The following is a 20,378-nucleotide window of genomic DNA, read 5'->3' as shown; positions in this document are numbered from 1 at the left end:
GATAAATTAGCTGTAACTTATAACCATAACATAAAAAAATCTTATTTTTTGAATGTTTACATTTTGGGAATTAACACAACCAATAGACCAAATTAATGCTAATGTTAGTTAGGATTTCTTACAAGGTCCATTAAAATCCATTAAAACCTATGGAGAAACATGCTGGTTGAAATTTATAATTGTTTTATTCTGCAAAATATATATTTTTGCAGTACTTGGTGCACATGAGGCTTTTTTAAGCCACTCTGACACGCAGCTCCATTATTGTGTTTCTCTCAGGTGTTTAGTGGGAAGCGACCAGATGGAGGAGAGTTTCCGCAGCAGAGCCAACCGGCCTCTTCATTTCGAAAACTGTCTCCTACCCCTCCACTTTGTCTCGGGGAGGGGGTCCTGTCCACACAGTCCGGCGGGGGCACAACACTGGATGTGCAGCAGAAGGCCCTCACTTGCCTCATCTCAGAGAAAGACTTGACACTGTTTGAGAAACTTGGGGATGGCTCCTTTGGAGTTGTGAAGAGAGGGGAGTGGATGACGCCTTCAGGCAAGGTGGGGAGGAGTTCAGAGGAAAAAAGTTAACAATTTACTAAAACTTGTTCTGTATTTTAATTTCAATATAAAGGGCAAAAATATGTTTTTTTAATCTATTTTACTATTTTGATTTAAAACATTCTATTTTTCTTTAATAAAAGAATTATCTCATTAATTGGTGTCATAAATAATTATGTATCAAAAATATCCAAAATAATTACAGTACAATATAGAGACTGTTGTCTCTACGAAAAACTATTTTCTAATATTTTTTTCTGTTGTTTTCTTAAAATGGTTGATATTATGCCTAGCATGCACACTAAGAGTAGAAAAAGGATCATGATTCTATTTATTTGTCAATAAAAAAGAATTAAAGTTGCTAGTAAAAGTTTCTCTCTTTTTTGCAGTTGAATGTTGCTGTAAAGTGTCTGAAGACGGACGTGCTCAGCCAGCCCGACGCTCTGGAGGATTTCATCTGTGAGGTCAACGCCATGCACTCTCTGGACCACCAGAACCTCATTCGCCTCTACGGTGTGGTCCTCACACACCCGATGAAGATGGTAGTTCAAGAACACACACAATAGAAATTCACAGATATTAATCGAACCAACACAACCGGTGCAGCTACTGTAAAGAGTAAAGGCTCATGTTACATTTATATTAATACAAATGAGAAAACAAAAATGAAAAGTTGCTTTTACCCAGAATATGTACCTATTTAGTAACTACAGAGTAAAGATGAGAAGAAACATAATACCCAACTATTGCTAACTGAATACATTTATTCAGTTGTTGTGTTTGCCCTTAGGTTAACTGTGTCAAGAAAGGAGTTCATGCTATTCTGTAAAGTCCTCCAGATCCACCTTAATAGGACAGATCTTTAAAACAGTACAACAGTCGACCTCAGATCTGAAAGTTGTTAGTTCCATTCCCGCTCTCCTTGTTCTTGTGTCAAAGTGTTTCTGGGCCAGACAGTGATGGTGGTCTGGCAAGTGGCGCTGCATGGCACCTCTGCTACCGTCAGTGGGTGAATGGTACTTGTGACCATAAGCCAAGGCAGAAAAAGGTCTTTTTTTTTTCTCTGAAACTGTCACAACCTCAGGTTTAACCATTGACTGTATATGAGAACTGGACTGAGTGATCCCTCCTCCCTGGCATTCCAAAAAGAAAGAACCCTCAGACTCCAAAAAGCCAAATCCCATAGACTTCTTGTGAGAAATAAACAGCTACTCAATCATAATATTCATTAAAATAACCATTCTTGCTCTGATACCATATTCTTGCTAATCCTAAATTTTTTTCAAGATTTGTTTTCTTTATGACAAGTTATAAACTGGCCAATTAGATGCCACAAAGCACGTGGTGCCGCTGGCTTCCACCTCCAACGTTCAAAACATTTGATTGACAGATTCTCGCGAGCTCGATTTCAGTGGAAGGAATGTAGACTTCCGACAACCGTTGATTGGCAACGGTAGTTGCCATAGAAACAGTGACTCAGACCGACTCGGACCAATCATTACACACTATTTGGCTCCAAATGGCGGCGTACGTATTGCAGAAAAATGGTGACTGAATCGACATCATTTGAGTGGAGACCAAAGTAAGCTGGAAAGCGTCACTTTCTCTTGTACAGTCAATGGGTTTAAAGTTCTGTAAAAGATTACCTCAATTTGTAAATACTTGGCAGAAGCTACGTTTACATGGAACAATATACTGCAAATACTGTACAGACAGCACAAAAAATGCATTATCCAACTATTATTTGATAGCTTTATAACTTATTATATGTCGTCTTCTCTCTTTTTTATGTTTTCACTAAAAATAGTATTTTTTAAATAACATTTTTAAATCCTATTTGCTGTATAATCTGCAACAAATCCAGAGAGAGGTGACTCTCTTTAAATAAATAAATGCATGTAACATGAAAAAGTCAGAAAAACACAGAATTGACAGGATTCTGTGTCAGAGCGCTGATTTTTAAAAATGTTTTGGGTCTGTTCTACAGGTGACAGAGCTGGCTCCTCTGGGTTCCCTGCTGGGGCGTTTGCGGTGTCTACAAGGCCCAATTTTGATCTCCACTCTGTGCCAGTATGCCGTCCAGGTGGCTTGTGGGATGGCTTATCTGGAGCAGAGGAGGTTTATCCACAGAGACCTGGCAGCAAGGTACAGGACAGGCTGTTTTAACAGCTCCAGAGAGGCTGTAATGTGCTGTTGTAATGAATTATTCATCCTTTTTGTGTCCTCCACCCAGAAATTTGCAGACCATTACTAAGAAACCTGGCTGCAAAGTCGAATGAGTCAGTTTGCTGGGTGGTCAGAGTTGGTAGACTTACCCAAAGTTTCCCTTTAGTTGAAGTGCTGACACTATTTTGTGAAAGAACAAGCCTAAAAGCTTGAAAAAAAAACATTTTTCCAGTTGAAACAGCAACAAAAAGGTAAATGAATAGATTTTTTTTCTATAAACTTAAACAAAAAAGCTGTTTAAATAATCAGTTTTTCTGCAGAACTCTTTTACGCGGTTACACAAATCAGATGAGTAATCAGATTACTGCAATTATTAGATCAGATGGATTAATATACAATGTTTTATATACAAGTCTGAAGTTTGCTCTTAAAATACGTGCGGCCAATGCAGCCATGTGCCACCTGGGCCACACGCATGTACATGTGGCCAACATGAATTTCCATCAGTTTGTGTTCTAATGATGATTTATAAAAAAAGCACATTAATTATTACACTATTTCATCCCCCCAAAAATTGTTCAAATGCGGTCTATATTTGCTAATTCAGTAAGCATCGATGCACACTGGCTTTTCGCTGAGACTTCTGGGAAATTTCTACGGCACTGGACTTTGGAACTATAGATTCGAACAGCCCCACAAAGATGCGTACACACTATATAGTGCACAAAGTAGTGAGTAGTGAAGGAATTTGGACACAGTCCTACTGTATGATTGTCGTGAATACATGACTGCTTGCAGAATGGGATAAAGACATACTGTCAGTCTGACTGACTGAATGAGCGTAGTTCTTCTTTTACCATCAAAGCACTGACAATCATGCTTTCTCACATTCTTAATGAATATTCAGCCTGAAATACTATTGCTAAAATCAAAATGTTTTTTATTTTAATTTTAAAATATTGCTCAAGAAATTTACTGACCCTTAAAAAACCTTTTTTATTTATTTTTACGTGTGGCGCACTTTTGGTTATTTTTTTGATAATGACTTTATATTTATTTTTTGTATCTGCATATAAATAAAGGCAGATGTTATTCGCATGCATTTGTGTGCGACCAAGCTCGAAAACTGATGGAGATTTATGTCGGCCCTGCATAAAACCAGGCATTGCTGCAGTACAGCAACCCTAACCTCACCCTAAATACGTGTGAATAAGCACTTCCTTTAATACTATCTTTTATTTTGTGGTGCAGTTATGGTGAACTACAAGGGATTGAAGAATGCTGATAGATGATGTCTGTCGTCTCCCACTCTGTTCAGGAACATCCTGCTGGCCTCGGCTCAAAGGGTGAAGATCGGTGACTTTGGCCTGATGAGGGCGCTGCCTAACAACCACGAGCACTATGTCATGCAGGAGCATCGCAAGGTTCCTTTTGCCTGGTGTGTGCACACGTTTAGGTTTAGGATCGGATAAAAAGTGTGACTTTTTAAAGCAAATCTTCTGCTCTGACTGAAAGTCTGCTGCCTTGGTTCTTGCAGGTGCGCTCCAGAAAGCCTGAAGACGAGAACGTTCTCTCATGCTACAGACACGTGGATGTTTGGAGTCACTCTATGGGAGATGTTCACGTACGGCCAGGAGCCGTGGCTGGGCCTCAACGGGAGCCAGGTGAGCACACAAGCACAAAGAAAGTCTCGCGAAGCTGCCAAATGCCAGTTTACGTGTTTCTTTCTTTCTTGCTTTGTTAAAACATTTGAAGATTTTGCACAAGATCGATAAAGAAGGTGAACGGCTCCCTAAACCTGAGGACTGCCCACAAGACATCTATAATGTCATGCTGCAGTGCTGGGCTCAGAAACCAGATGACAGGCCAACTTTTGTCTCCCTCCGTGAGTTTCTGCTTGAGGTAGGAAGGAAGTATTGTTTGAAAAAACAAGATAGAGTTTGTGTTTGTCTAAGATCTACTGGTTATGTGATTTCCATTATTCCTCTGTTCTTTAATTAACAGATTCGTCTCCCATAGTTATTTACGTATCCAAGTTTCAAGTTTGTGGCTGATTAGAAATTGTTTTAAAGTTTGTTATTTTTTTCAATTTCTTTTACCTTTGACCTCATTACAGTTGGATTCAACATCTTATGAAAAAAATAACCTAAAAAAAAGAAAAAAATAAAGTTACTGCTTTTTAAAGCTTTCATTTGATGAATTCAAGTTTGTGGTGTTCCACAGGGCTCTGGACTAAGCCCACTTCTGTTTGTTACCTTTTTTTAAAAACAATAAAACCAAAGCAATAAAATAGAAACTACAGTCCCACTTTCCACTTACCACAAAGGAGCCACACTGCTTTTCCTATCATAGTTCTATATGATCAGAAAATTTTAGCTTAAAATTTGACAAACAATAAGATAATTTCTATTCAGGATTTAGATAGAAATGGCAGTTTTAAAATTACAAAGCCTTAATACCCACTTCTCCCTAAAGCAAAACCATAGAAATTCTTTATACTATGTTAAGCACTTTTAGAATTAAAATATATTTGTGACCTTTTTGTATCTTTTTATGTAACCATAGAGGGGATATTTCCCATTCAGGCCATACAAATGTTTCCGCACTGCAGCAGTGTGTGCGGCTCTTACTTCACTTGGAAGACTTTAAAAAAACTTTCATTTATTTATTTCTTCTTTTGATGTGTTTTCTCTGTAAAAATTTTTGGTTTCATATTTTCATTTGACACATTTTTTTGACAATTTGAGTCTTTGATTAAAGACAAATAATGTTGCCTTTAAAAAACAGTGTCTAAAATGCTGGTCAAAGGGGTGAGCAAATGGACTTTAGCTCCACCTAGTGGACATATTCAAAACCAACAATGTAAAAGTGATGCTTTCAAGCTCTTTCTTTAATTTTGGTTTTACACGCAGCTGTATTTGCTTGTTTTGCAGACTTTGCCCACAGACATGTGCGCTCTGCAGGACTTTGATGAACCCGACAAACTCCAAATCAAAGTCAATGAAGTCATCACTGTCATAGAGGGCAGGTGGGTTATTTATCATTTAGATTTGGTTCTAAATTTAGCATCATCATCATTTTTAAAAGCTTATATGAGATTAAAATACTATTTTTTGTTCATATGAATCCCTAATCTAAATATTAAACAAATCTGGATGAAAGATTTCATATTTTTTTGTAACTATTTCTCTTTATTTGTTCCAAAATGAAACCTTTTTTGAAATGTTGTTTTTATTTTATTTAAAAGCTGCTGGCGGTTTTCATTCACTGTCAACACCTTCACACATTTCAGGGCAGAGAATTACTGGTGGCGAGGTCAGAACAAATGCACCCTTCAGGTCGGACAGTTCCCCAGAAATGTGGTGACGTCAGTCGCTGGACTGTCGGCCCGTGACATCAGCAGGCCCCTGAAGAACAGCTTCATCCACACGGGTCACGGAGACACCAACCCTCATCGCTGCTGGGGCCACCGGGACAAGATTGATGAGTAGGAAACGGTTCTCATCTTTTAGCTTGAGTTCAAATGTAAAACACCATAAAGTTTACAGAAATGCATCAAGTTAAGCTTAATTTTTAAAGACCCACTCCGATTATCTTTTGATTAAAGTGGTCTTTCAATTATGATTGTCATTTTCTTGCCAAATTTTTAAAACCTGTGTGGTATTCTAGGACATAGTTTCTGAGCTAAGAGGTCTCTCATCTTCTCAGAAATGCAGAAATACCAATAAAACATGTTAAAAACCCCAAAAACTCTACTTTCATTGAAGTGGGTCTGTTAATAGTATGCTCACTTACTAATCCCTGCCACTAGATGGCAGTAACATGTCGTTTTGAATGTTGAAGTGGGGCCAGCGTTTTTATATTTATCTGAAATCCGGCTATGTCTTGGCTTTAGTTTGTATCTCGGGAACCCCATGGATCCTCCTGATGTTCTCGGGTTAGAACTGAATGCTGCTCGGCCCACACAGCTACCAGGACGGGCCAAAAGTGAGTGAAAGTTAATCATTGAATCCCCCCCCCCCCTTCTTTTTCTAATCCATTTGCAGCAACCAAAAACTTGCAAATAAATAAACAAAGAAATCGATGCTGAAACCCAAATTTTAAAGGAGGAATTTGTCTTTAAAGCATAAGATGCTCACAGGAATTACTATGTTTTTGTTTTTTCATTACAACTGCTTTCAGAGTGATGAAATTGAATATCCGACATGGTTTTTTGGTTAGAATAACCTCTGCAAAGCCTCTGCATGAGCTTAAATCTTTACTTTTACATACTCCTCAAATTCTTTTTTTTTTTTTGACCATTTGTGGTCTTTTCTGTTGAAGCATTAATTCCTTTGTTCTCCTCGGCCAGCAGTGCTGCTCAGGACGAAGCGTGGTTACTCTGAGCAGCTTCCCTCTCTGTTCCCTCTTAGCTATGTGATCCTGTTGTCTACCTTTACTCCTTTTTTTAAATTGGGACTGTTATTCTAGATTTGTGCCAGTCAATTAAAATGATTTTTCCATGACACCTTCTACTAGGATGCTTGGTTATGTTGTTCTAGTGGTTTGCTCGTTCTAGTAGCTGTTCATCTCTAGCTTTTCTTTATGGGGGACACCACATTAGCAGAGGGAGCTCATGTTCTCGACTGCAATAGCTAACCTGTTCCAAGTAGGACAACCCCTCTGGGAGGCATTTGGAAGGCATCCGTCGTCAGGCCCCTGACCTGCTCTAAATGCAGTATTTTTGTTCCTTTTTAGAACCCTACTACGATCTAGTGACCGAGGAGGAGGACCTGGCCTCTGCTGCTCTGAAAAGACTGTCGCTTCGGAAAACCGGGTCCCTCAAAGGCCTCAGACTCATACCCACCGTGTGGATCTCCGCTTCCAAACAGGGGGACTGCAGGACTTCCAGCTCGGGTCAAAATCCCAACAGCGAAGTGTCCCTCATTGACTTTGGGGAGGAGCTGTCCCCGCCCACACCCTCCCCTTCCCCTGTGGTTGAAGCTCCGATTCCTGCCTTGGCTAAACTAGCTTTGGAAGCAGAAAACATCCTGGACAAAACTCCACCAGAAAGTCCGTCGACATCTCTGCCTCGACCCCTGCACCCTACGCCTGTGGTGGACTGGGACGCCAAGCCATTACCCCCACCTCCTGCGTACGATGAAGTAGCACAAGATGAAGATGATATGGAGGTATGCTAGGGGTCTGATTAACTCTTTACCACTGAGACTTTAGCTCCAGTCTTTACTTTCTTCTGATTCCTATTACTCTAAAGCAACGTTGACTCCGTCCTCTGCAACACGCGTTCAAGCGACCACTGCCAATGAAAGTAAAACATGTATAGTTGCTTTTTCGGGCTTGTGCGTTCAAAACTCTTGTACTGACCTATTGTATAAACCTTAGCAAACGAAAGAGAAGAAGAAGCCCCTCCCATCTTATCCAGTGTAAACACGATGCGCTTAATGCGGATTCAAGAAAGCTTGCTTATTCTGTTCTTAAATGCGCGTCACAAGATTCAAAGGGTGAATATGAAAATGTGATCTAGCCAATCACAATCAAGAAATCGTACATTAAGTTTTTAGAAAGATTTTTATGAAAGGAGTCCGAGGGCTGTTGGAAACTTGAACGCAGGCCGGACTTTGCTTTTGTTTCTTTTTTAACTTGTCTTGTCCAGCAGCGAACAGAGGAGAGCTGAAGGCCACTTGCTTTGGACACATTTTACCATTACAGTAACATCTTTTCACACACTAAGGTGTCTATTTATAGAAACCCATTTTGTATTTGAGGCTAAACTTTATTTATATTTATTATATTTGTGTACATTTTGTGTGTTGGAGAGAAAAAAAACGAGAGAAGAGTGGGACGTTAGATGGGGTAGTAAGGGCACTTACTACCCCATCGTCGCTGGCAGCATCGAAGGGTTAAAGCAGATTTATTTCCACTTTTTGAAATCTTGAAAGTAGAAACGATTGCTGTATTCTCTTTCTTCTCATAGGTCAGCTCCATCAATGGTTCAGACCAACATCTTGAGGAAGAGTCCATTTGTGTCCATAATCCAAATGAAGCTCCTTTTTCTAGGCTAAGGCTGCAAGGGGAAGGCATCTTCTCAAAAGAAGTAGACATGGAATCTGTGGAGGACAACCTCTTTCTTCCCAGCCAGGGGAGTCGGGGTACGTCCACCTCTTTCTCTCAGTCTGCTGAGATCTTTCTGGAACTCCAGCGGGAGTGCATGCGGAGGCTCAATGCCCCCAAAGGAACTCTGTGTCATTTACCAGCATCTCCAAACTCGCAGACCCAAGACGGACCGCTGTTTTCTTCTTCCGGCGAGGATAAACCTCAGATCCCGCCTCGTGTTCCCATCCCCCCTCGCCCCATATGGAGGGCCGACCAAACATGCGCTCGCTGGTCACGGGAGCTCTCTGTTTCTCCAACTGACAACTCAGAAGGGGTTGCAGGCTCAGATCCGGGCCGCCCGCCTCAAATCCCTCCCAGAGACCCCCTGTCACAGCCAGCATCCAGGACGCCAAGCCCGATGGGTCTAGTGGTGGGCTCCCCCCAGCAGAGGCTGCACTCGGCCAGCCCCCCTACCCAGCAGGCTTTGCTCTCCTCCTGCGCCGCTGCACATGCATACAGCTCCTACCTCTCTACCTCTCCAGGTAAACTCATGCCAACCACACACAGCTTCGCCTCAGACCCCAAATATGCCGCCCCCAAAGTGATCCAAGTGCAAGGCAAGGACAAAGGCCCCTGTATTCTGCCCATCGTCCGCGACGGCAGGAAAGTCAGCAGCACTCATTACTACCTCCTGCCAGAGAGGCCGCCTTACCTTGATCGCTTCGGCCACTTCCTCCGGGAGGCGGAGCACCTCCCCACCAGCGCGACGGACGACAGGCACGTCCGGCACGCCAACACCGCCACGGTCAGACCCATGGTGGTCAGCGCTCAGACAGTCCAGGGACACACCCAAGGGCAGAGTCTGCTCCAAGCGGAGGATCTGAAGGCCAACTTCTCCTCCAATAACAACAGCAGCCTGGGCGGGCCGCAGTCAGAGGTGAAGACATCCGTTAGCCTCCCACGCGTGTGCTCAGACGGGGTGACAACCGCCGTCATTCCCGCTTCCTGTCTGCGGGCGGACAGTGGAGGAAATGGCCCTGACAAAGTCAAAGTGGTATGTGGGGATGAGATGTTTAAAATACTATTTTACACCATAATCTGAAATTATTATCTTTAGAATTAAATACATCAACTATGAGGTTATAAATGTGATTTTGCTGCAGGGAAAGACTTCATCTGCTCTTATTTGACTTATTATTAACATGAATTTGTGTAATTATTTTGGATGAATGTGTGACTCCAGCTCTTCTTTAAAAAACATTTTTTTATTGCAAGGTTAAGATTTTTTTCAATTTAGATTTATTTGACAGAAAATGATCCAGCTGTATGTGTTTTAAAATAACATCTTCATCTGATGGAATAAAAAGCATAAAAGTGGATAAATCTGGATTTCAGAAATTACTGTTGATTATTGAATCTACTTCAGGCTAAAGCTTTTTGATGCACACGTTTTTGATTTTACGACTAATAGCATAACATTTTTTTTTTAAATCAAAATGAGTCCCACCCATCTACCTATAAACAAACATAAAATAATAATAAAAAAAAGATATCTGATATGACGTAGCAAAAAAACAAAAAATGATTGAGTGATTAAAAGCTAAAAAATAATAATTAAACAGTGGAGAAGGGTAAAAACATGTCACGTTAACATTTTAAATATATATGGCGGGTGAGGAGGCTTTTAGAGGGTAGAGTAGTGAGGGTGGGGGGTGGGGGGTGGGGCTGTGGGTGCGCCGTGATTTCTGGGTTGCTTGGGTCGTGTGCCAGGGCTGGCTTGCAGAGACGGGGCTCCGGCTCATGGGTTCTCGGTGTCCGGCGCCCGGTGGCCCCCATTGCTGCTTGGGTCTCATTCCTGAGGAGCTCCCGGCCTGCCCCCCCCTGGTCTGGCTGGTCGGGCTGGGGAGGATCTGGTTCCCCTTATGAACACACGATTCACTTCGGCAGCATGCATGTATCTCCACCCCCACGTGCACGTGCAGACTGCCACACTGTGTCTGCTTCATACCTCCTCCTAACCCACAGTGTATTGATGGACAGATATTTTCCGCTCATCTTCGTGTCAGAATTTCACCTTTGATGTAATATTTGCCTTTCCAGCAATTCTGGTATAATTGTTACACAGCTTAAAATAATAACTTATTCAAATCAGTGCTTGTATCCCCCACATTCTCCACCTCTTTTCCTTTTACTCTCTTCCACCCCCCTCATATTCTTCCTAACAAAAAGGTGTTTATATACATTTACACTTTGGTTTTTTGAAGTTATATAACCTCTTTTTGTGATAGTAAAACCTGTCCAACACAAAAGGCCTTCAGCTCTAATCTGTTTGCTCAGTTGTTGGACAGAACAAGTAAAAAATATATAAATACATTTTTAAATATTTACAGTAAAAACAAAATGTAGAGAATCTGAAACAGCATAAATGCATCCTAAAACTAAATCAACCCAAAAAAAAAAATTCTAATTATTGAAAGATAAAGGAATTGATCTGGGAGGTTGAGGGTCGTGCACATTCAATTTGATCTGAAAAGAAATCAAATAAATGAAGGATTTGCTTGCAGACTTTCTTATGAGGATCCCCATCAAGTAAGAATAAAACTCAAACTGCTAGGAAAGTTTCTAAAGTTGGAGTCGTTTTAGACGGCAAACATGCACTCGTCTGTTGGCTACGCTCCTTTTATTTCTTTCTAATTCCTCCCCAAATTCTCCAACGTGAGCTGGGCCTGATTGGCATCCACTCTACGGCGGACGCCGGCTCCTCATAAATACTGCACTCGCTCTTTCTTCGGAATTTGTTTGGAGTTCTGCTCAACACCTGACCAATTGGATTCTTTTGAGCTTTCAGACGAAGCAGCAGCGGAGTCGGTTGTTGGTCTTGATGGTCCGATCTGAATTATTAAAGTCAAGTCCAGGCAGGCATATTTCATTACCGGGAGACGCTCCCTTCATGTCTGCTCCACTAACACGAGTGAGATGGCGTAGATTAAAAGACCGTGCTGCGTGTTTCAGGTTCAGGAGGCCGTGCACGGCGTGACGCTGGAGGAGTGTCAAGCTGCTCTGCAGAACCAAAACTGGAGCGTCCAGAAAGCTGTCCATTTCCTGAAGGTGAGACGGCCCAGACTCACTGATTACAGCTGTTAATAGTTTTCCTGAGGGGGGAGAGAAAAAAAGGTGACAAAGGATATGAAATCTTTCCCACCCGTCACATAACTGATGGTTCTTTCACTGTAATGAATCTGTAATTGAGTTTTTTTCAGTCCTCAATGAGGTGTTTCAATTGATTTTTTTTTCTTGCTTTTTCATTCCCACTTAGAAAGGATTGAATTGATTTTACCTGCTTTCCTTTTGTGTCTATTGCACATTTAATTATTTATAGATTGTCCAATGTCTGTCTGCCATATTTTGATCCTATTTATGCAAACTAGGGACAACGGGGGCGGGGCCAGACATGTAAATTGAAGTGAATCTTCATGGGTCCCATGGAAATGTATGTGTGAGCAGGGAACCAATGACTATTATTACACTATATACAATATTAGTGTTTTTTTCCTTTCCACTTGTCTAAAAAGACTAAAAATATGCCAACAAGACAGTTATGACATTATGGCTTTTAATTTGTTTTAGTTCTCTAGAGCTGAGGCAGGATAAACACAAAATTAGTTTTTATTGTTTCCTTCAAATAACCCTTACAAATGAATAATTCTCTACCTTATTGCCAGGTTTAATCAGGCCATATAAAGTTTTCTCCAGTGCATCCTATAGCTTCTTGAAGAAATGACTTTTCCTACATTTTTAAGCCTGAACATAGAAAACACAAAACTATTCCTTTGAAATTATTTCCTATAGGGAAGATTTAAAGATTTAAAGTGACTACAAATAGTTAAAACAGTAGAATGGCTCTTCCTTAAAGTTCTTCAAAGAACTGAATCATACCAGTCTTGAAATGTAGGTAATGATTTGTATTTTGGCATATTTCAACAAAGTGTTTGGCCCATTTTATTTCTTTCTAAGAGAGGAAGTTGATGCAATAATACCCTGTGAGTCATGTGACCGGACAGGACAGAATCCAGGTTCTAAAATGTATTGCTTCTCCACATTTCTCCTTCTAACCTTAAACCTTTACTGTCACACTGTCAGTGACTGAGATTCGGATGAATTTCTAATGATGGGATCTTGGTTCCTAATCACACTCTATAAATTACATTTGGTACAGTAAGTAACATAAAAAAAAGAAGCAGCTCTTCATGTTTTGACCAATACTTTCTCCAAAACAAAATGTTTTTCCTGAAGAATTTGAACAAATCAAATCAACAAATCTTTTTAAACTTTATCCCTGAGTTACCCCCAAAAATTGGATTTTGTTGCACTTTTTCTAAAGATGTAAACCTCTTAGCAGTAGTTGTTGGTGTAAGAGTATACTTTAATGTCTGTTGTCAACCGCAGTGATCTGCATAATGGCTTCTGTGCATTAAAATCATTAAGAATATTTAACTCTTGTGCTATCTTAGATGACCCCACCCTTATATTGACGTGTTCTCCCTACCATGACAAAGGTTGATAAAGGTGGAAAGATTTCATGTAATCCATGGACACCAGTGAAGATCACAAATCATTGAAGAAAAAAGGGTTCAGAGCACTGTCTAGTGGGTGTAGATGACCCAACTCCCAATGTTAAAGTGCCTAGGATGGCACAAACATTAACACAAACATTTTATGCTTATTTCTTCAGGGTATTGGGTACATTTAACAAACCTAGATGCGTGTGAAAAAAGATAGTTGTATAAAAAATGCTATAGTGTAGAATAGTGGCTGAATATGACTTCTCTTTACAGTTTTATAGACATAAATAGGTCTGAGATTGAGTTAACACAGACATTTGCAGGCTCTAAAGTTTAACACCCGAGAAATATGTCAGTCTTTGAAGCCGCGAAAGAATCAATTAGCACAGAAAGAGGGACCACACATTTCAATGTTTGTTCATTTGCTCCGTGTTCTTATAAAAACGTCCTAGATAGAAGATGACTGCATTTATTGAATATTAACTCAGAGAAAACCGAAAGTGTGGCTGCAGTAACAGGAAAAGTGTTTGGATCACACATTAAGAATTCCTTCTTCATTTCAGGAAATTTCAGGAAGCAACCGAGATATTCCAGATCAGATTTAGAGATGTGAGCTAAATTTTTCAGAAGGACGACTCTTTTCTTTCTCCCCCCTCATAACTGCTTTGTGGTTAATCCTCCTTCACTTGTCTTTGTTCTTGAGGTGGAGCAGCTCTTCTGTTTGGGTCTGAAGAGCAGGTCCGATTGTCTAAAGCTGCTGGAGACGTGTGATTGGAACCTGGAGGTGGCCAGTACTCGAATGCTAGAAAACTATGGATCCACAACATGGCAAGGGTACGGCAATCCACACACACCACATTTAAAGTAACACCTTTAGATTCTTTATATATATATATACATATACACATATATATAATGAATTACTAGTATTTGTATTTTATTTATGATCCAAAGAGGTTTCTTATCTATACTGAGAAGGTTATTAATGCGTGGATCCAGTTCTAGAAAATGGTTACGTCAGATAAGTTGTTACCCGCAAATTGATTCGTGTCCCCTCGTGACCCTATCCTTTCTCCTGACACAAAGTCTGTCTTGTCATCTGCATTTTCAGAAATCTATTAACATTTCCTCTTTGAGAGATTCTCCAAATATCTTCTCACAGCAGGCTGTCTTTACCTGTCAAACTGGCAGACAGCAGCAGGATGCAGCTTGAGCCCTGGTGGGCCACACAGCTCTAGTGCCTCAGACTGAAAAAGATCATATTTTGTGCTGAGTTTTGGTATCCCCCCCCCTAAAGTTTTATATATATATTTTTAAAGCCTGTTGATGTTCGAATCCTTAGTTTTACCCCACATTTCTCTTCATATGTCAAGGTGACACCTTCACCTTGTGCTGCATCTGTAGATTCTTCTGTCCTCTCAAGCTACGTTCACATTTGATGCACATTCAAGAACGTCTTTTCTTTTTTTGTTTTTTTCTACTGTTTACTAGCTCATATCCGCCACCTACAGTTGGAAGAGGGTTGATGCGAAATCTCAAACTCTCGTGAATCTTCCTTTAGGCTTTTTCTTTCACAGCTCCATTCCGATTTGTAAAAGACTTGCTGTCATACAATTTCGGCCGAACACAAACCGTAATTATTATTTTCTCCTTCATAATTAAACAGTTTTTGATTCTGTGAATTAAAAGGGGACGCCAGCCATATGTCACTAGCCAATCTGAGTCCCTGATTGGTCAAAGTTCGTCCTGGTTTATCCTTTAATGTGCGTTCAATGACTGTGCATTTAGAAAACGAAGCTTAAATGTCCTACTTTTTCTTAGCTAACTTTTTCCTCTAAACACACTCCGGAACTTCTTCATTTCAATGCCAAATCTCCTTATCAGCTTTCTTTATTCCAGATCACACACCAGGTACCTTCCTCTCCGTCTCCTCAATCACTTCAGCTGTAGCTGTCCAGTCATCTGATCTCTGTTTTAACTCCTCCTTAAAAGCCACACATCACTCTTCCTAATCAACGTCTCCCCCTTAGTCCTCTGCTCTGCCCTTGTCCTCTTCCTTTTCCTCACCGCCGGTCATCCTACACACTGCCGCCATATGGCGTCTGGTTACACTCCCCCCAGACACCACCAGTTGCTGATCTCTTAGATTTTCGATGTCTGCACTAGAGGTTATCAACTTGTTTGTCATCTGGACTGCTGATACATTCAGTTCTGGATGCCCTAAAGGTGGCACTTGTTTAGTGTCAAAGCTGAATGTTAATTAACAAATTGATTTGCCTGAAAAATGTAAAAAAATTGACGAGTAACCTGACATTTGTCACATTTAGTTTTTATTAGAAGCAGCAGGATATGACTTATGTGCTCTCATGCCCTTCTCTATCACAGTCATAAACCAAGAAGACAACATTATGATGATGAATTTCAACCTAACTATATTGTTTTGTTGACTTTTTGGTTGTATTCATATAAATTTATCCACATTGGCACGGGATGGAAAAATCTTTAGTGGGCAAATGCAGTTGTGTGAGGAGATGTAGGCAGTACATGACAGTTTAAGGGAAAAATGTGCAACTCCAAGCCTCAAGGGGCCACCGTGCTGCTTCTTTTTTCAAACAACCCTGTCATTGCAGCTTCTGACTAGTTCAGCACACCTGAACCAGGTAATAAGCAATAGGTAGGACAGGGATAGCTAGTTAAAAACAGGACAGTGGCCCCTGGAGGCCTGGAGTTAAACATCTTCCTAGCTTTTTTTCTTTTTTCCAGTTCTGATCTGAGCTTATTTCAGGCGGTGCTGCCCCCTAATGAGCATCTGTAAGAGCTCCAAAACGTTTCTGGAGGTTCTGGTTAATTGTTTGCGCCTATGAGGACTTTGTGAAGGGGCACCAAAGCAAACCAAGCAGAAAAACACCCATTCTGATTGTCGGCCTATCCCACTGACACTAATCAACCAAACCTGAATGATGGCCTTGATAAATACATTTACCCATAATGCATTAGGATGTCTTCTTATGGAAGTTACAGTATTTTCCGCACTATAGGGCACACGGGCCAACAATGAATGCTCTATTTTTTGAACTTTTGTCATACATAAGGAGCAGTAAGCGAGACAGAAGAGTCAGAGAAAAGTCCGTCAGTCGCTCAGTCAGACTTTATTAACTACATTCAGAATAAATCTAGAACTTGTTTATAACCCTGTTAGAGTATTCACAATAACATCCAACCTTGTTGGGATCTTGTAAAAGAAAAACAGACTGATACTGCTAAGCGAAGTTACTGTGACAACGTTAATTCCCAACTTTGATAGTAAAATGTAAAAAAAAAAAGAAAAAAAGTGCACAGTCCAACGCTACATTTTAGTCACACTAGTGTAATCACAGTAGCACCTAACCTGGGTGGCAACTTGCAAAAACACCAGACTATCATTGACAGAGCACTGTGTAACAGTAAGCACAACCAGAATGAATCCATGTATAGCTATAAAGGTCGCGTCAGACAGCCGCTACGTACATTTATCGCATATTGCATGGATGAAAAATAGTCATACGTGGAAAAACTGAGAAAAGTCGGGGTACCTTTCTACAGATGTATCACGAATGAACCACGTTAAAACCTCGGAAGAAGTGCGAATAAACTGTGCAAAAAGCACGTCAATCAGTGTAGAACATGAACCATGTGTGCTTATTGCTCTGTCTATATGCAATTCATTTGTGATTTGTGCTCCACTTATGTCATTCTAACGGGATACCGGCGCCGTGTACGCCATAGAAAAGTCACACATCGGTTAGACATACGGGGAACCGTTGTGGATGGCCACAAATTTTCGTATGCATCTCGCAAGGATCACACACAATCGCATAAGATTTATATAATGATTGCATATAAAATACCTGTACACTGAGTAATTCTCAACCGGCCAAAAATTTTGAACAGCTCAAAACCGAATCCATTAATTCTTTTGATAAAAAATAGATTTACAGTTCGACAGTAATTCACACATCAACAACGCAAGAATCACTTATGAATGACGTATCACGCGGGTAAAACGAACAACCAAAATTTCAAACGTGGAAAGTGTACGTAGTGGCTGTGTGACACGGCCTTCAGGCATTCTGGATTATTATGTTGTTTTTTTGTAAAATATTTATGGTTTTTAGGTGCACTTTGTTGTGCAGAAAATATATTAGTTCCTGTAAAGACCCTGCCATCACGGTTCAGAGTGTGCCCTGCCTTTGTCGTGCTGCATCTGGGATAGGCTCCAGCAACCATAAAAGGGATTAAATGTACTAAAACAATCTTATGGCAGAAGTAGTTAACGAATCAAATAAATCCATTTACCCTAATTTCTGGGACTATACATCGCACCTGATTATAAGCTGCACCCATTACATTTGTAAAGGATAAAGCATTTTGTACATAAGCCGCACCTGTCGATAGGCTGCATGTGCCCACATTGAAACATGTGTTGTAGAATGAAGAAGTGTATGTGCTGAAACCGCGCGTGTGTAAGAAAGGGGAGGAAGGGGAAAGAGTGAAGGGGAACTGTAATAAATGAAGGTTTTCCCCAGAAGAACGGTGAATGAATCCTTATTAACTCGCTCTGGAGGCTCTGAAGGCAGTGAACCCCGAAGGAAGATCCGCCTTCGAAGAGGATCTCCCCTGCATTTTCCGACCACCGTCAGAAAGAAAAAAAAAGCAATCGCAGGAAAGGTTCAATACATGATATATTTACAAAGAAAGACGGTACAGAAGAAGAGAGTTTTAATAGTTTTAATAAGTTTTAATAATATACCTGAGCTTTTCTTTCCAAACAGTGCCTGTGACGCGGCAACAACACGGCAGCAATATGGTAGTAACAGGGCTGGTAAAAAAAAACATACCGGTAAAAGTCACTGGGAGAGAAAGAAAACCAAAAAGTCACTATGAGCAGCAATAATTTACTAGCGCACGCGCTGCGCACCACTTGCCTCTGCGTGGCACCACCTCAGCGCAGAGGCAAGTGTCTGAAGTTTTCTTCCACAACAGTGACACACTGTAAAACAGCCCTAACAGGGCTGTTTTAAAATACAAAAACGTAAAAGTCACTGAGAGCTTTCTTCATCTTCCTCCTGCACTGAAACCATGGAAGTCTTCCTCCTCAGTGTGGGATTGGAGTAGCATCAGACATTCTTCGCCAAACACTCCTTCAGTCTCTCTTTCGTTGTCGCTGTCAGTGTCACTCTCATCCTTAGGCGACTTCTCTTCTGAGTTTGCTGTCCTCTCCGTCACGCAGTAGACCGGCTTTTCCAAACCCGTTGGTGATGGTGGATTTTTTCACACTGCTTTTAACGAATGCTTTTTTTCTTGAAAGCTGCGTCATATGCATTTTTCTTGCGTTTTCCATGATGGGTGTCTGTCCGTGCTATTCATTCACCAAGCAGGAATTTACATTAAACTTCCTCGACACATAAACCGTATTCACCCTGTCTCCCTCTTACCCTTTTTGCTCGAGCGCCCCTAGTGGTCATTAGAAAAAATGCATTAAAATTTTTTAAAAAAATGCATAAATTAGCCACATCATTGAAGAAGCCGCAGGGTTGAAAGCTGGCTTATAATCCGTAAATTACAGTATGCTTTTGACCAATCAGATGGAGCCCTTTTATGTTAGATGTTCACCTCCTATGTAGACGAGGGTCATTTGGAGTAAAATTTAAGTTATGTTGACTCTTATTTAAACTGTTGCAGTGAAATGGGAATGATGTATTTGGTTGTTTTGCTATCTGTTGATCTATTGCAAGTTATATCATCATCGCAATATTGATCACTAGCATCGCAAGTCTTCCTCATATGGTGGAGCTCTACTGGTGGTAAATGTATATATGATTAAGGAAAACACAACCATTACCATGAAATAGCCTCTTAAGTAAACTGCTGCTGAAACATTTTATGCCTCATGAAGCCACTGTAAGTATCATTAAAATCCCCATTCAAGAGCATGTGCTGATTATTATGCAGTGTTTTACATTGTAAACATGTATTTTGTGGGGCAGCAAGTTGCAGAAATCTTTTACCAAAAGAGAACTTTTCTGTGAATTTTTGAGCTAAACAGCCTAACTTAAAACCTCTAGATGACAATGGGAAGGTCATGAAAAAATATTTTAGGAGGGTTTAGTGTTTAATCTCATAATTTTCCTCCTTCTAATCTGAAGCTTCTTAATATTTGCAGGCGGTGACAAAAGCTGCTGAGCCCCAACTGGAACTTCATCCTCAGTGAAACATCATCAGACGGCAAATCTCCCCATTCTTCTGTTTGCCGCTTCACTCCCACCTCCAATCAAGCAGACTTTCATTTCAGAATAGAGAGCATAACACAATTTGGTAACCCCTCCACTCCACCCCGTCCGTCATGGTCCCACTTCCATTACCATGTGGGCGGAAAAGTCTCTGTGAAGGTTGTTCTGTTGTTTTGGTCAAAGAGTGCGTTTCCATCAAACACCAGACAGGGAAAAAGAAATGGGAACGCACTGATGTGAGGGACTGACAGTCTCCGTCACTGCCACACTGGGGTATGCATCAAGCTTTTGTTTTCAAGTCGATCATAAGGAAGCAAAAACGAAATGACAAGCAGAAGTATATTTTGAAAAACATCGTCTCCTTGCCTGGAAAGCATCAGATTAAACTAAAAAGAGAGTATTTAGTTCATGTAGAGCAGGGGTGTCAAACATACGGCCCGCGGGCCTTATCCGGCCCGCCAGGTGGTTTACTCCGGCCCACACATGAAGAGTAAAATTCATAAGGATGATTAAAAAAGAAAGCAAGTTTCTAGTCCATTCCTGTGGAAAGTTATGATTTTTTAAAGAAATAACCGAAATGTGCAATTCCGCCACTAGGGGGAGCAAAGGAAAGGAAAAACAGTTGAAACAGCATATCTCTGCACGTGCCAAAAGCGAAACATAACAGCTCTGCGTCTGGGTAGGATGAACCTTGGTTCCCTATGAGCCTTACCGATGTTATCTTGCTATAAGGATGATCATT

At 40.7% G+C, this 20,378-nt stretch overlaps 1 protein-coding gene across 3 annotated transcripts in view; it reads left to right on the top strand.

Annotated features, from left to right (window-relative positions):
* The window catches only part of tnk2b (tyrosine kinase, non-receptor, 2b), a 64,221-nt gene extending 44,089 nt beyond the window's left edge, over positions 1-20,132 (top strand). For all 3 annotated transcript variants that reach the window (XM_011486458.4, XM_023965053.2, XM_020710884.3), the window contains 14 exons: positions 280-546; positions 936-1,088; positions 2,534-2,691; positions 4,031-4,150; positions 4,250-4,376; positions 4,468-4,614; positions 5,646-5,740; positions 6,005-6,199; positions 6,608-6,699; positions 7,450-7,883; positions 8,687-9,859; positions 11,818-11,913; positions 14,071-14,201; positions 19,570-20,132. In XM_011486458.4, coding sequence (XP_011484760.1) covers positions 280-546; positions 936-1,088; positions 2,534-2,691; positions 4,031-4,150; positions 4,250-4,376; positions 4,468-4,614; positions 5,646-5,740; positions 6,005-6,199; positions 6,608-6,699; positions 7,450-7,883; positions 8,687-9,859; positions 11,818-11,913; positions 14,071-14,201; positions 19,570-19,576 — 3,195 coding nt within the window. In that variant the 3' untranslated portion in view covers positions 19,577-20,132. The remainder of the gene's footprint in view (positions 1-279; positions 547-935; positions 1,089-2,533; positions 2,692-4,030; positions 4,151-4,249; positions 4,377-4,467; positions 4,615-5,645; positions 5,741-6,004; positions 6,200-6,607; positions 6,700-7,449; positions 7,884-8,686; positions 9,860-11,817; positions 11,914-14,070; positions 14,202-19,569) is intronic.
* Positions 20,133-20,378: the final 246 nt, after the last annotated feature.

Source organism: Oryzias latipes, chromosome 17 (assembly GCF_053564925.1).
Source record: "Oryzias latipes strain Hd-rR chromosome 17, Olatipes_Hd-rR_3.1".
Taxonomy (NCBI): domain Eukaryota; kingdom Metazoa; phylum Chordata; class Actinopteri; order Beloniformes; family Adrianichthyidae; genus Oryzias; species Oryzias latipes.
This window is presented reverse-complemented; position numbering and strand designations above follow the sequence as displayed.